This window comes from Hippopotamus amphibius, chromosome 16 (assembly GCF_030028045.1).
Source record: "Hippopotamus amphibius kiboko isolate mHipAmp2 chromosome 16, mHipAmp2.hap2, whole genome shotgun sequence".
NCBI lineage: Eukaryota > Metazoa > Chordata > Mammalia > Artiodactyla > Hippopotamidae > Hippopotamus > Hippopotamus amphibius.
The window spans coordinates 37,577,551-37,594,150 of NC_080201.1; the positions used below are offsets into that span (position 1 = coordinate 37,577,551).

The window sequence follows — 16,600 nt, forward strand, 5'->3', positions numbered from 1 at the left end:
GTCATTTATGAAGAACCCATAGCTGACATTATTCTCATTGGTGAAAGACTGAAAGCATTCCCCCTAAGATTAAGAACAAGACAGGGATGGCCACCTTCACTACTGGTATTCAACTTTGACTGGAATTCCTCAATACAGAAATTAGGCGAGAAAAGGAAATAAAACGCATCCAAATTGCAGATGACACAATTCTGTATATAGAAAACATCTTAGAATACGCACACACACACAAAAAACTCCAGAGCTAATAAATGAATTCTGCAAAATTGTGGCGTACAAGGTCAACACCCAAAAATTAATTGTGATTCCATACATCAACAGTGAACAATCCAAAAAGAAATTTTTTAAAATTCTTCAATTTACAACAGCATCCAGAAGAATAAAATACCTAGGAATACATTTAACCAAGGAAATAAAAGACTTATATGCTGAAAACTACAAAACATTGCTGAACTAAATTAAATAATACCTAATAAATGGAAAGACATCCCATGTTCATGGATTAGAAGACTTATTAATGTTAAGATACCAACATTCTCGAAAGTGCTCTATCAGTCCAGTGCAGTTCATATCAAAATTCCAATGGTTATTTTTGCAGAAATGGAAAAGCCAGTGTTCAAACTTATAAAGAATAGCAGAGGACCCTGAAAAGCCAAAACAATATTGAGAAAGAAAAACAAAGGAGAGGAGCTTATACTCCCCAAAATCAAAACTTACTGTAGTCAACTGTGTAGTGCTGGCATAAAGGTAGACATATAGACCACTGGAATACAATTGAGAATCCAGAAATACCCAAACATCTGTGGCCAGTTAACTTTGACAACATTGCTGAGACCATTCTGTGGGGGAAGAACAGGCCTTTCAATAAATCATGCTGGAGCACCTGGATGGCAATATACAAATGAAGTTGGGTGCCTATCTCACTCTATATTTTAAAAATTAAAAGTGAATTGATGACCTAAATATAAGACCTAAAACTAAAAAACTCTTAAAAGAAAACATACAGGTAAATCTTCATTTCCTTGGATTTGGCAATGGATTCTTAGACTTGACACCAAAAGCATTAGTAATAAAAGAAAAAAAAATGGATAGACTTGACTTCTTAAAAATGAAAAACTTTTGTGCACTAAAGAAGATTTTCAAGAAAGAGAAAAGGCAGCAGCACAGAATGGGAGAAAATATTTGCAGACATTTTCTGATAGACATCTAGTATCCAAAGTATATAAAGAACTTTTAGGGACTTCCCTGGTGGTTCAGTGATAAAGATTCTGAGCTCCCAATGCAGGGGGCCCAGGTGTGATCCCTGGTCAGGGAACTAGATCCTGCATGCTGCAACTAAGATCCAGCACAGCCAAATAAATAAATATTAAAAAAAAAAGAAGAAGAAGAACTTTTACACCTCAACAATAAAAACACAACTCAGTTAAAATAATAGGAAAAGAATTAGACATTTCTCCAAAGAAGATACACAAATGACCAACAAGCACATCAAACGATATTCAATATCACTGGTCATGAAGGAAATGCAAATGAAAACCACAGAGTTACCGCTTTACAACAACTAGGATGGCTTTAGTGAAAAAGAAATAATGTGTTAATGAGGATGAAGATAAAGGAACCCTCACACATTGCTTATGAACATGTAAAATGACAATTTCTCAAAAAATTAAACACAGAATTACCATACAACCCAGCAGTTACACTTCTGAGTATAGTACCCAAAAGAATTGAAAGCAGGGTCTCAAAGTGATATTTGTACATCCATTTTCATGGCAGCATTACTCATAATAGCCACAAAGTGGAATCAAGCCAAATGTCTATCAATGGATAAATGGATAAACAGATTAAAGAATATACATACAGGGAATATTATTCAACCATAAAAAGAAACAAAGTACTGACACTTACTACAATTTATATGAACCTTGAAAACATGCTAAGAAGCCAGACCATGTGTTATATGATTCCTTTTATATGATGCATGTGGAATAGATAAATCCACTGCAAGCAGACTCGAGGTTACCATGTGAGAAGGAAATGGGGAGTTATATAATGGGTATGGAGTGTCTTTATGGGGCAATAAAAATGCTTGAAAACTAGAGAGAGCTGTGTTTGTACAATATTGTGAATACATTAAAGGCCACCTAATTTTATACTTTAAAATGGTTAACTGGGGACTTCCCTGGTGGTCCAGTGGTTAAGACTCTACACTCCCAATGCAGGGGACACATGTTCGATCCCTGGTCAGGGAACTAGATCCCACGTGCTGCAACTAAGAGTTTGAATGCCACAACTGAAGATCCCATGTGCCACAACTAAAAGCTGGCACAGCCAAATAGATAAATAAATAAATAAATAAATATTAAAAAAAGAAAAGCTTGTGGAAATGTAAAGTAGTACAATCTTATTTTAGAAATCAGGTTTTCCTTTGAATGTCATTATCCAAGTGTCCCAGCATAACTTGTTGAGATTATTCACCCAATGAGTGGTATTCCTGCTCCTTCCTCTGGTATTCCATATATAGGAATGTAAGAAAATAATCTAATCTGGGTGCCGATAAATATTGAGATGCAGAGATGTTCACTAAAACATTGTTTATAGTAGTGAATATTAGGAGAAATCCTTAAGATGCAACAGTAAAAGATTAATTTTAAATTATGACATAGGCAATAAAGTTATATTTTTAATAATATCTGTATATACTTAGAGAAAATCATTTTAAAATGTGCATATAATAATATCTCTCTTTTAACTCTGTATCTTTGGTTTTCTTTTAATGGGATTTCAGTGTTCCAATAATATTTCTCTCTGCTTATCTTTTTTTAAAGAATTTTTTTAATTAATTAATTAGTTAATTAATTATTGGCTGTGTTGTGTCTTTGTTGCTGTGTGCGGGCGGGCTTCTTCTGGTTGTGGTGAGTGGGGGCTACTCTTTGTTGCAGTGCGCAGGCTTTTCATTGTGGTGGCTTCTGTTGCGGAGCACAGGCTCTAGGTGTGTGGGCTTCAGTAGTTGTCTCTCAGGCTCTAGAGAGCAGGCTCAGTAATTGTGGCGCACAGGCTTAGTTGCTCTGCAGCATGTGGGATCTTCCCAGACCAGGGCGTGAACCCATGTCCCTTGCATTGGCATGTGGGTTCTTAACCACTGTGCCACCAGGGAAGTCCCTAAAGAATTTTAGTGACATGAGAAAATACTCATGAAATAACATTGAGTGAAGAGCAGTAATACTAAAGTATGCTAATGTGTTTATTTGTGCATGCACATGCCTAGGCAAAAAAATTACTTGGTTAAAAGTATACCAAAATATAATCATGTGTTTACTCTGAGATTTTGGATAATTTATTTTCATTATTCTTTTTAATAGTTTTAAAGTTTTCTTATGAAACATACAATTTTAATTTGGAATTTATGTTCTATTATCTTCTTAATAGAGTACTATTGATAAATGTTTTTATTTGGTTTTTTTCAGTAAGGTAATTATAGAAAAATTCTTTATAAGTCTAGTTTGATGTCTATTAAGTCAGTCTTTGCTAATAGTATAATAAAATGTGTATATATTTAACATTTACTTTAACAATGTTTACTGTATGTGAGGCACTCTTTTAAGCATTATTATTCAATCAGCATAACTCTACAAGGTAAACTAATTCTATAGCCCATGTAGTTTCCTCGGTGAGATCAAAAAGCTGATCTGTTCATGCAGTTGCTTTACAGTTTTATGTACGTGGTTTAATTTTATTAAGAACACCTATCCCTAAATTCACTGATCCTTTTCATTATACCTTTCTCTTACTAACATAAGAATTAAATTAAAAATCAGATATATATATATACACACACATACACTTTCCAATGATTTCATATTTCTGGGTAACATTATTAGATGTTTAGCAGAGTCCCACAGAATATTGAAATGTTTAGATTTTTTTTTTTTAAAAAAAGCCCTGTCATTTTTTTTTTAATTTGGCTGTGCCAGGTCTCAGTTGGGGCACTGGGGATCCTCGTTGCCACATGCAGGACCTTTTAGTTGCAGCATGAGGGATCTTTAGTTGTGGCACACGAACTCTTGGTTGCAGCATGTGGGGTCTAGTTCCCTGACCAGGGATCAAACCCGGGCCCCGTACACTGGGAGCATGGAGTCCCAGCCACTGGACCACCAGGGAAGTCCCTAACCCTGTCATTTAAATATTCTGTTTAATCATGTAACAAATACCTAGCAAATAAATACACTCTTTTAAAGTGAACCATAATAGGGAAAGATTGATTTTTGGAATGCCAGTGTGAGGACTTCATGAACCTGCTCTCCCCTCCCCCCCCATAAAACAAACAGATAAACAAACAAAAAATACTGCCCAAACAACTAACATTAACCATCTCAGAACTCTGGAAATTAACCAAAGCCACAGAATGTTCTGAGCATTGTCTGTGCAAGAGGAACTACTGATACTTAAGACAACAGGGTCTGTGACATTTTAACTTGGGGCTGTTTCCAGCCCACCTCCTCTCTCTACTGAATGGTGCAGCAGCCATGAATAGCTAGTAGCCTCACAGTCAGTGGAAGGGACGGACCTTTGGAGACCATTAAAATTCCCATTCCTATAGCACTGTAAATAGTTGTCTAAACTAACAACTCCTTGGAAAATCTCCATTCTCAGGATGTTGGGGCTATTTGACTCAGAGTTCAACCCAGTGCAAAACAAACAAACAAAACAAAACACACACACAAGCAAACCTTTTCCTCCAGGACATTACCAAAAACAACAGTCTGCTGGAAAAATCCCAGGTATAGTGAACAAGAGCCTGGCCAAAACTTATTCTTGGAGATCTAGACAGCTAAGAACATGCCTAGAAAGGAAAGTACCTCATTCAACTACTTAGCTTGAGTGTGCTACCTTGAGGCTCTGCTCAAGCAAGAAATGAAAGCTAAGGCTATCCTGTAAAGTACCTGAAGTTTGAAGGCATATCTTTGCACACAAATCCCACTGACAAAGGCTGGAAGATATACAGACGAGATATTTAAGGAAATCTCATGGCCAGTCACACAAACAAGTGAAAGCACTGGTAAGACTATAGAGAAGTATAAAATATGGTTTATGTATTTCTGTTAAATAATACCTCTTATTTCCTAGGTGATTTACAGAACAACTGCATAAAGTAATAATTATAAATTTGTGTTGATGGGCTGATAATATATAAAAATATAATTTGTAAAATAACAATAATATAAGAGCAGGGATTTGGGGGCAAAGTTGTTGTATATGCTAGGTATTGTTATTTTGTTAAGTTAATATGCTAATTGCAATCCCTGGGCAACCACTAAGAAAATAGCTCAGAAAATATATAATAAAAGAAACAACTATGGAATTAAAATGGTATAATAGAAAACAACAAAAGAAAGCAGCAGTGAAGGAAAAAAAGACATATAGAAAACCAATAGCAAATGGCAGGCAAAGTCCTACCTTATCAGTAACTACATTGAATGTAAATGGAATAAACACTCCTATCAAAAGGCAGAGATTGGCAGATTGGATAATATAATATGACCCAACTAGGTGCTATCTGCAAAAGAAGCACTTTAGATTCAAAGATACAAATAAGTTGAAAGAAGAAAAAACATGCAAAGAGTAACCAAAAGAGAGCTGAAGTGACCATTCTAATATCAGATAAAACTAAGACTTTAAAAACAAAAGTTGTTAATAGAGGCAAAGAAGGACATTTTATAATGATAAGAAGGTCAATTCACATGGAAGATATAACAACTACAAAGACATACACACCTAACAACAGAGCCCCCAAGATACATGAAGAGAGAAATCGAAAATTCAGCAATAAATAATTGGAGACTTTATTACCCCACTTTCAATAATGTATTAAACAACCAGGCAGAAGATCAATAAGGAAAGAGAAAATGACACTATAACCAACTAAACCTAACAGACTTGTATAGAATACTCCACCCAACAACAGAAGAATATGCATTCTTCTCAAGCACACATGGAACATTCTCCAGGACAGACCATATGGTAGGTCATAAAACAAGCCTCAATAAATTAAAAAGGATTGAAATCATCATAAGTATGTTCCCCAACTACAACGGGATGATATTAGAAATCAGTAATAATTTGGAAATTCAAAGATGTCTGGAAATGAAACAATATACTCCTAAAAACCCAATGAGTCAAAGAAGAAATCATAAGAGAAACTAGAAAGTACTTTAGGTGAATAAAAACAAAAACACAACATACCAAAATATATGGGATGCAGCAATTCTTGGAGGGAAATTTATTGTTGTAAATGCCTGTATTAAGGAATAAGAGCAATCTGAAATCAATAACCTAACCTTCTACCTCAAGAAACTAGAAAAGAAACAGCAAACTAAACCTAAAGCAAGCAGAAGACGACATAGGGGAAATACATAAGGAATAGAAAATTATAGAGAAAAACCAGTTGAACCAAAAGTTGGGTTTTTTAAAGATTAACAAAATTTACAAACCTTTAGCTAGACTGATCAAGAAAAAGAGAAGACTCAAATTACTAAAATCCAGAATGAAAGAGACCACTACCAACCTTAACACCTAAAAGGAAGCTACAAAAATGGCCAATAAGCACACGAAAAGAAAGCTCAACATTATTAGTTATTAGGTAAATGCAATGAAAGCCACAATGACATAGCAGTTCATAACCACTGGAATGGCTGTGATCAAAAAGATAGACAAAAGGACTTCCCTGGTGGCGCAGTGGTTAAGAATCTGCCTGCCAATGCAGGGGACGTGGGTTTGAGCCCTGGTCCAGGAAGATCCCACATGCAGTGGAGCAGCTAAGCTCGTGTGCCACAACTACTGAGCCTGTGCTCTAGAACCTATGAGCCACAACTGTTGAGCCCATGTGCCACAACTACTGAAGCCCGTGCACCTAGAGCCCATGCTCCACAACAAGAGAAGCCACTGCAGTGAGAAGCCCACGCACCACAATGAATAGTAGTCCCCACTCACTGCAACTAGAGAAAGCCTGCACACAGCAACGAAGACCCAATGCAGCCAATAAATTAATAATTTAAAAAAAAAGATAGACAAAGTGTTAGTGAGAATTTGGAAAAATTGGAACCCTCAACTATTAATGTTGGGAATGTAAAATGATACAGCCATTTTGGAAGACATAAGTTGGCACAGAAACTTGTATGTGAATGTTCACAGCAACATTATTCATAAAAAGAGCACACATTGCATGATGGCATTTATATGAATCTCTAGGACATGCAAATCTATAAAGAAGGTAGATTAGTGGTTACCTACATCTGGAAGGGTAGGGGTTAGAAATAGGAATAACTGCTAATGGGCATGGGGGTTTTTTGGGGGGGTGATGAAAATGTTTTAAAATTTGATGGTGCTTACAGCTCAACACCTTTTTGAATGTACTCAAAACCACTTAACTGTATACTTTAAATGGGTGATGTTTATGTGATGTGAATTATATCTCTTACTGTTTTCTTTAAGAAGTGAATCATTAATATAAAGAACTGGGCATTTCATTCCACATTTTTATCCTTAAAGATGAGTTCTAGCATCTAAATTTTTAACATTTTATCATTTTAACATTTGATGAGAGCAATGTCTCCAGAGATGTATTGTTCTTTTTTCTTTTTTTAAATAAATTTAGCTGGACAACTTAGCCAGTCGGCACATTTAGCTCTCCAGCTGCCATACAATGTACTTGGTTTAGGTCGAAGTGCAAATTTTCTTGATCACCTTTATGTTGGTATTCCCCGTCCATCTGGAGAGAAGGTGAGTAAAAAATTTACAATTAATCTATTTTTTAAAATTTACTATTCAAATATTTGAATTCAAATATTTTTATTCCCTTTAAAGAATTTTCAAAATTCGTTGGTGGTGACCTATCCAAGCTTATCTTACATTATAATTTGAAGCACATTATAATTTGAAGATATAAACTTTAAGACTTCCTACCCCTCCTCTTCCCTGCTTTTTCTCTTATTTTCACCATCTAGCATACCAATATTTTTATTTTTATTGTCAGACGCCACCTCAACTTGAATTTTAGCTCCAAAGCAGCATTTGTATATAGCACTTTGAACAGAGCCTGCTATATGAGTGTTCAATAAATACTTGTGGAATTAATGAATCCATGAGACAGAAATACAATCCTTCCTGGAAAAGATCAAGAAATTTTTGCCGATAGGAGCCCCGTTTGGGGCCTAATATATGTAAATTCAGCTTAATCCATACTAGGATTTCAATTAATCAAAGAGTACTTAAACTTTTTTGTTATTTACTTAGAATAATTATTGTTTTTAAAGTGTACTAAATGTTAAATGTTCTTAAATTCTTTTTCCAGTCTATACGAAAACAAGAATGGACCGCAATCATTCCAAATTCTCAGCTAATTGTCATTCCGTTTCCTCACAATGTTCCTCGAAGGTAATGTCCTTGCTTGAACTGAATGTGGTAAAAATACTGTCAACTCTGAATCATAGATACAGTTACATCTTTTAAAAACTCTCTCTGTTCCTGCTGTGTTCCCAAGAGTGTCATCACTTAATTTGCTTCCAGCAAACTTTAAATGGCTAAACATACCTACACAATAGGTCACTGACATTTTTCATGAAAAACAAATTAAACCTTATTAGAAAAACAGCAGGTTAACAAACTAGGGATTTATACATATTCTGCTTAAATAAGTTGGTCTTCAGTTTACTGGCCATAAATTCTAAAATTTCAGGCTGCTGAACTTTATAAGCCATGATCTTTTTAGCAAATGCTTTGAGAGGTGGTATGTATCCTACAGTGGTTAAGCATAAATTTTGAAGTTCAACAGACCCAGGCTAGAAACTCAGATCCACTGCTAGCTGACTGAGACTGGAAAGTAGTCTTTTGTCCTCTCTGAGGGTCAATTTCTGCACTGTCGAAATTGGGAGATAAAATACCTACCTTACAAGAATGAGGATGAAATATGCTTAACACAGTATCCAGCATATAGTAAGTTTTCAATGAAGAGCAGGTATTTTTATCCTTATTAGCAAAACGTGTACCTTTTATAATGTAGCATTTAATTCTAAATCTTTATCTCTGTTTGTTTTTCTTTAAATTATTAAGTTGATTCCATTATTTCAAAAAGTAGGTGATGAAGGTATTCATTAACATTTAAATTTCATTGGGAAAAATATAACTTGTTCGTAAGGCTACTCTGATGTCAATGTGAAAAAATAACCTATGAATATGTAACTAGTGGCTTATTACATTTCTTACCAAAATACAGGCTATACTGTTCTTTTTTCTCCTTCCAGTTTTATTGAGATATAATTGACATACAGCACTGTATATGTTTAAGGTGTACAGCATAATGATCTGAGTTACATACATCAAGAAATGATCATCACAGTAAGTGTATGGAGCATCCATTATCTCCATAGATACAAGATTAAAGAAATCGAAAAAAATATATTTTTCCTTCTGATAAGAACTCTTACGATCTACTCTCTTAACAAATTTCATGTAAATCACATGGCAGTGTTAATTCTATTTATTGTGTTGTACATTACATCCCTAGTACTTATTTATCTTATAACTGGAATTTTTTACCTTTTGACTGCCTTCATCCAGTTCCCCCTCCCCACACCTCCCACCTGTGGTAACCACAAATCTGATCTCTTTTTCTATGACTTTTTTTAAAAAATGTAACCAAGCCACAATACTACGTTAGTTCCTGTTACACAACATGGTGATTCAGTATTTCTGTACACTGCACAATGATTACCAGAGTTAAGTGTGGTTACAGTCTGTCACCAGAGATACTACATAATTATTGACTGTACTCCCCACACTGTACATTTCACACCCATGACTCATTTACTTTGCAGCTGAAATTTTGTACCTCTCAATCACCCTTACCCATTTCTCTCCTCCCCTCATTCCTCTCCCCTCTGGCAACCACCTGTTTATTATCTGTATCTATAACTGTTTCTGTTTTGTTGTGTTTGTTCGTCTTGTTTTTTAGATTCCACATATAAGTGAAATCATACAGTATTTATTTGTCTTTCTCTGACTTTTTTCACTTAGCATGATACCCTCTAGGTCCATCCATGTTGTTGCAAATGGCAAGATTTCATTCTTTTTTATAGCTAATATTCCATTGTGTGTATGTATATATGTATAAATATGTGTAGTTCTGTTTTTAATTTTCTGAGGAACCCCCATACTGTATCTGTCTTTAAAATGGGCAGAGGATCTGAATAGACTTTTTTTCCTAAGAAGACATACAGTGGCCAAAAGGCACATGAAAAGATGCTTAACCTCACTAATCATCAGGGAAATGCAAATCAAAACCACAATGAGATATCACCTCACACCTGTCAGAATGGCTATCATCAAAAAGAAAACAACTAACAAGTGCAGGTTGTATTGTTCTTTATTAAATTTTTAGAGGGGATATTTAGATGGTTTGCTAGAACCAGCTCATGCCACCTCATGAGCTGATTGTGTGCATCTCTTTCCACTTCTGTTCAGTGAGGTCACATTAATCAGCTATGATGGGACTGTTTGCACCATGAAAATTGACAAGTGCCACTCAGGGCTTTGTTTTCCCTCCAGAGAGCCAGTTTACCAGCACACCCCTAGAGGTATTTTATGGTGGATTTATGGGCTTTAGAACTAAACTACTTAAGAAAACAACATTATTACAGCATTATGCTTGAAATAAGATAACATCAATAATAACAGTATGGTCTGAGTTCAGACTTTTTTAATGAGTCTATTAAAATTTTGAAATTTGTAACAAGATGAATCTGCACAAGTAAGAAACTGTATGAATTATAGTACTTCTATATCATGAATGTCATGACAGTCACTTAAAATAGTGGTAAAGCAAAAGACAATAAAAGGAAAATGCACTTAGAATATGCATAATAAGCAATGATTTGTGATTTTAAAAAGAAGATATCTGTGCATATATGTTTATGTATGTATAGAATGTCTCTGGAAGGATATGTAAGAAATTGAGAAGAATGCTTCTGAGTAAGAACTGAGTATTGGCCATTTGGTCAGTGTTTTTCATACCAAAATTCCTTTATTCGTGGGTTTTTAAAATCTATTTTTAAATTAGAACTACCCAGAAAAATCTCATGAAAGGACTTTATGAGATTTTTGAGGTAAGGTACTAAGAATAGCTAACCTCAACTAATTAACAGTATTTGTTTCTTAAGGTTTTCTTATTCTTGAATTTCTAGGAAATTCTGTTATAGCCTTTCTTCCATAAGCTCAACATATTTCATGTTTCTCTTGCTCTTTCTGGAAGAATGTTCTTTTCAAATTTATGTACATAATAAAAACCAAACTGATTTTAGTTTCAGGTGTATTTTGAGATTTATTGACTAGAGGCTAACTTATGGATCAGTAAATTTTAATTATTCCAAAGTAAGTCAATCACTGCTTGCAGTTAATCAGAATAATCTTACCTTTATTAAACTTTTAAAATGAAAATATATCCATTATCTATTTTCAGAGAGAACAAAAGTTCTTTGTATATAACTACCTGCAGTGTTGGTGATACAGACCTCAGTTTCAGGCTTTTCAGGGTTTGCAAGTGCTGTGTTAAATGGGCTATTTTAGAAGAAAGAGCAAGTTCTATTTATGCTAAAGTTTGTATATTGCCATTAACATTGAGGGACTAAAAGTGATTTTGTAAGACGTCTCAGTGTCACTGTAATAATGTGATCATGTAAACCCTCCGACATGACATTTTGCACAAGCATCTATCTACACCTCCTTGGACATAGTCATAGTATACATGTGAACAGGGGTCAAAAAATAAGATATAGAAAGCTTACAAAAATCATGTGACTACGTAGCCTTAAAGTTCAAAGTTTCAAATGCAAGTCAAACAAGACATAAAAACAATGTCTAGAAAAAAAAAACAGTGTCTAAGATTGCCCAAAGTACCCTTGATAAGTTTACTTAAGATTAATTCTCACAGGAGCAAAGAAAAATATCAAAGCCACTCATCAAAAATTCTGTTCTCTTTCAGTTCCCAGAGTAAAACGCTGAACTCTGATGGATCGTCAATATTCTCAACCCTATCTAATTTTAATTGCTTTTGTTTTACTTATAGTGAATGGTTTATGAGTTAAATGAATGGACTGATACATTAGTTAATAAGCTATTTTGCTTTTTAGTCTCAATAGAATTTTGTTATTTTTAAGTTAAAATGTATACTTTTAATTCTTCTCTTTTCATCTGCAGCTGGAGTGCCAAACTGTATCTTACACCAAGTAACATTGTTCTACTTACTGCTATAGCTCTCATCGGTGTCTGTGTTTTCATCTTGGCAATAATTGGCATTTTACATTGGCAGGAAAAGGTTTGTTCATTTAAATGAAACAGTAACTTTAATTTATAATAGTAATGTGTTGCTCTTTATAAACACTATATTTTAAACTTTTTCACATGACCAAGATTTTCTGATTTTTCAAGTTCTGTCCATAATGTCATCTTATTGATGATAATTTCTTTCATCCCCTTAAGTTACTAATGTCTCTTAGCAATTCCTACAGATCAAAGAAGACTGTATTTTAAACCTTTGATACTGTACAAAAGTAATAAAGTGAACACCCCCAAATCAACAGGTATATCAAAAAGCTTAATTAGAAGTAATTTTATAATGGCCTGAAAAATAATAATCATTTCTTAAATGAGCCTGTGGCCCATTATTTACCTATAGAGCCATGGACATTTTTTTCTGGGAATAACAGCTATCTCTTTATAAAAAATTAGAGCAGAGGAAGTTTAGGTGGGAAGTAACAAAGTGATAAACATCTTTTCCATCTATCAAGTATTCTTTGCACTAAACTAAACTGATTTCTGTTCTTTAGTATAACACCCTAAATAATAATTAAAAACAAAACTCCAGAAATGTAGTTTTTGTATAATGTTTATTGGAAAAAAAGGCTATCACATAAATTTATTAGTAGTTTAGATATAAATTGAAAAAGCTGATTTCTACTTCTATATGAATATATATTCAGTACATAACTAGTAGGTTCCAGTAATGTTCTCCAGAAAGGGCTTCTTCGTGTCACAAAAGTTTTCCTTTTTTGCACCTATTCTCTTGAGATTGTGATATTATGATAATCATTTTTGTTAACTAAAATTACCATCAGTTTTATGTTACCTGTTTTATGAAAAAGAGAACATGTTAATTGTTCTACTAAATGTTCATAGGTTTGTCTCTAAAAAAAAATCACTCCTTTCATATAAAAAATAACAAAGTTATATATTCAGTTGATTTTAAAATTTCAACTTAAGAGGTAAGATCAAAGGTGACCCTATTCAATTTTGTCTGTAAGTGTCAGAACACAGTATGAAATATTACATAGCTCTGGACCTATGAAGGAAAGGAAATTAATTTTATTAATTTCACAGGAGATCTGATTACAGTATAAACATTGTAGACTTACAATAATAATGATGCAGTGGCTAAAAGCTGAAGTTTTAAATACAAAAATGGATTGAAATACTTATTTGTGTACTGCCTCTGCCTGTGGTACTGTGGTTCTTCTCCTACCTCTTAGACCACTTCTCTTTCACCTACACTGGCTGCTCTTTCTGCCACAGTGTCTGCCTAGGGCCTCTTCTTTGTACACTTTCCCTGCCAGTTTTATCTAACTAAAATCATGGCGTGAGCTATTTTCCTCAGAGATGCCCAGCCCTCATCTCTCTCTAAAGGTCTCTGCCCCACTTCCACTGTTGCCGTGACACCTCTACAACATACAGTTTCCTAAAGCTGTCTCTCTCTTCTTTCTCACTACAGAATTTAATGTTTCCCTCCTGATCGTGCCTGCATACAATCTCTGCAGCTGACTCCACTTCTGAATTCCTTACACCAGTGCTTTAGTTTAGTTCAGCTTCTTATTATATCCTCCCTGTCTTCCCAAATTCCATTCTCTCCCCTTTACTCCATTTATCACATTGCTGCCGGATTACTCATCATTAAGTTTAGTCTTAATCATGTCACTCCTCTGCTCAAAAACCTCTGGTGACTATCCCCTGCCTAAAATGTGTAAGTCCCTTAGCCTAGCCTTCATAGTGCTTCCATGTGACCACCATACACCTTTCCAGCCTCTCTTTCATTAGTTGCTTTCACATATCCCAGGCTCCTGCCAGACTTCCCAGGATTGTTCCTGTTCTTCCCCCATCTTGTAGTGATTGTCCCTCTTCATTTCCATAAATACTGTCTTTTCAAAGCTTTCCCTTTCATCATGCCAATCCAAAAGTAATCTCTGTCTCAGAATATTGGTAACGTTTTTCACTTGTTGTCCTGAAGTATAGTTATTTAGTATGTTTTGCTTTTTTCTTTCTAGGCTTTAATAAGTTCCTTGAGAACAAGATACAAAACTGAGGGGTTTTCTAATCCCTCAAAATTCCAAGCACGAGGAATTTCCCTGGTAGTCCAGTGGTTAAGAATCCATACTTCCACTGTAGGGGGCACGGGTTCAATCCCTGGTTGGGGAACTAAGATCCCATATGCCATGCTTTGCTGAGAACAGAGAATCAGTGAATATAGGCAAAATAAGTAGGTTAACCCCAAAATAATTAATGTATTTTAATATAATTAGTTTAGATTCAGTAGTGTTAAGAATGGGAAAAATGTAATAGTTGATTCCATTCTTACAAAATCTAATGTTTACTTCTACTTTCAAATAAATAATAACAAACTAAGCTTTTAAGAAACATTTCTTGTTGGTTTTTTAAATTCTATTTAGGGGATCATTAATTATAAAATAGCTACTGTAAACTATAAAAATATTTCATAAGATTATTGCATAATAAAATCATACCTTTTACCTACTAATTGCTGAGGGCTTTTATTTTTTTAATTAATCAGTTCATATTTCAGAAAATCTTTTCTTGAGGTTTTCCTATCATTTATAAACTAGTCTAAAATTCTTTTTCAGAAAGCAGATGATAGAGAAAAACGACAAGAAGCCCATCGGTTTCATTTTGATGCTATGTGACTTGCCTTTAATAGTGCATAATGGAACGGCTATTCACTTGATTAACTGAAATACTAAACTTGGCTTATAGAAGAAAATAGCGGATTTTGAATATTATTTATAAATGATACATTCCTTGGTAATTATTGGAAACTATTCAAATAAATATGGTCTGGATGTATTACAAGGTCTTTTTTAAAAGCACTTTGTATACAACAATTTGGGTTCTTTTTCAATTGTGCTGTATATTTTTGTTCCTCTGTGGAATGTGTTGCATGTACTAAGATGTTTACGTATTTATAATCTTATTAGAATAATGATGATGGAAAAAGACACGTGTAAATAAAAATATTTAAAATGAGCAGGGTTTTTTTGTGTTCCACTTGAATCAATCTTGCTTCTTATTCTAACAGTGCAAATTATACTTTTGTGAATGTATCACAGATAAAGTTATCAACCATTCACCCTCAATAATAGCAGGTGAGGGGTCTTTCACTGATAGCATACAATACAGTGATTGGGGACTCTGGCTTTGGAATCGCAGTCAGACTTGCCTTAAACTCCTGGTTACACCATTTACAAGCTGTTTGAACTTGGCTAATTGCTTCAGCCTTAGTTTTCTTGTTTATAAACAGAGCTAATTCTACTACTCACCTGAGTTATTGTATACATTAAATGAGATGATGTATGCAAAGTACATAGCTTGGTGCCTAGCACAAAGTAAGTTTTCAATAAGTGGTAGTTATTATTATTATTATTATTAAATAATTTTTGTAGACTTCTACAACTAATTATCAAAATATATAGACCCGGTAGGATTTTATTTTCAGGCATGTGGAAATCATAGCCTTTGGAAAACCTAAATTCTTGGTGGTTGACACCCTATATATGATTTATTACTTGTTTATATTAACTGAAAATTATATCATAATACCCTCCAGGAATTAATATGCCCTAATAATTTTCATTTGAACAGTGATCCTTATCATGTGGTAATGAAAAGCATTTGATTTCTTGAAAGGAAACTGCTGTAGATAGCATCTGGGAATGCAAATCTTCAATCACATTTCTATTCTTCAGAGCTTGTAAGAGTCTATAATTTACATTCAGACTTCAGTGCAAATTTTTGTGAACTCCACCTCACCAAAAAGTTACATCTGAGATAGGGAAAAAAGTTTATATATCAGTGCTAATAACTTCCTAATGTGCAAATGGACATATGATGGCTATAAAACACAATTTTGTTCTTCATGTTATTTTTTTCCTTACAGTTCACTGAGAATGGCATGTGTATAAGTGGTTTACTTTGTGTATCTAAGCATGTTAATATGTCTTCTTAATAAATAATCTGTATTGAAACAAAGTATTTGGGTGACTGTGTAAATAATTGCTTTGGACCATGATAAGCCTTAGAGGTTATGAGGTCTAAATCACAGATTTGGACAGAAGTGACTTGCCTATAGGCATCTCCTGACTACCGTGCCCAGTTAAATTCACTAAACATTTATCAGCCTACAACACTGTGCCACACACTATCCTACACAGTCCCTAAAGACAGGTAGGTTTAGTATCTATCAACTGATATAGCATGAGTTTTAAAA

At 34.3% G+C, this 16,600-nt stretch overlaps 1 protein-coding gene across 2 annotated transcripts in view; it reads left to right on the forward strand.

The window, feature by feature from the left end:
• The window catches only part of ITFG1 (integrin alpha FG-GAP repeat containing 1), a 307,662-nt gene extending 291,429 nt beyond the window's left edge, over positions 1-16,233 (forward strand). Inside the window, exons 15-20 of one of the 2 annotated variants that reach the window (XR_009049769.1) lie at positions 7,655-7,779; positions 8,351-8,433; positions 10,267-10,407; positions 10,519-10,631; positions 12,250-12,367; positions 14,961-16,233. Coding sequence is in view for 1 of the 2 variants with exons in the window: in XM_057713042.1 (XP_057569025.1) it covers positions 7,655-7,779; positions 8,351-8,433; positions 12,250-12,367; positions 14,961-15,020 (386 nt within the window). In the remaining variant the exon portion in view is untranslated. The remainder of the gene's footprint in view (positions 1-7,654; positions 7,780-8,350; positions 8,434-10,266; positions 10,408-10,518; positions 10,632-12,249; positions 12,368-14,960) is intronic. The other variant, XM_057713042.1, reaches the window with a different exon arrangement.
• Positions 16,234-16,600: the final 367 nt, after the last annotated feature.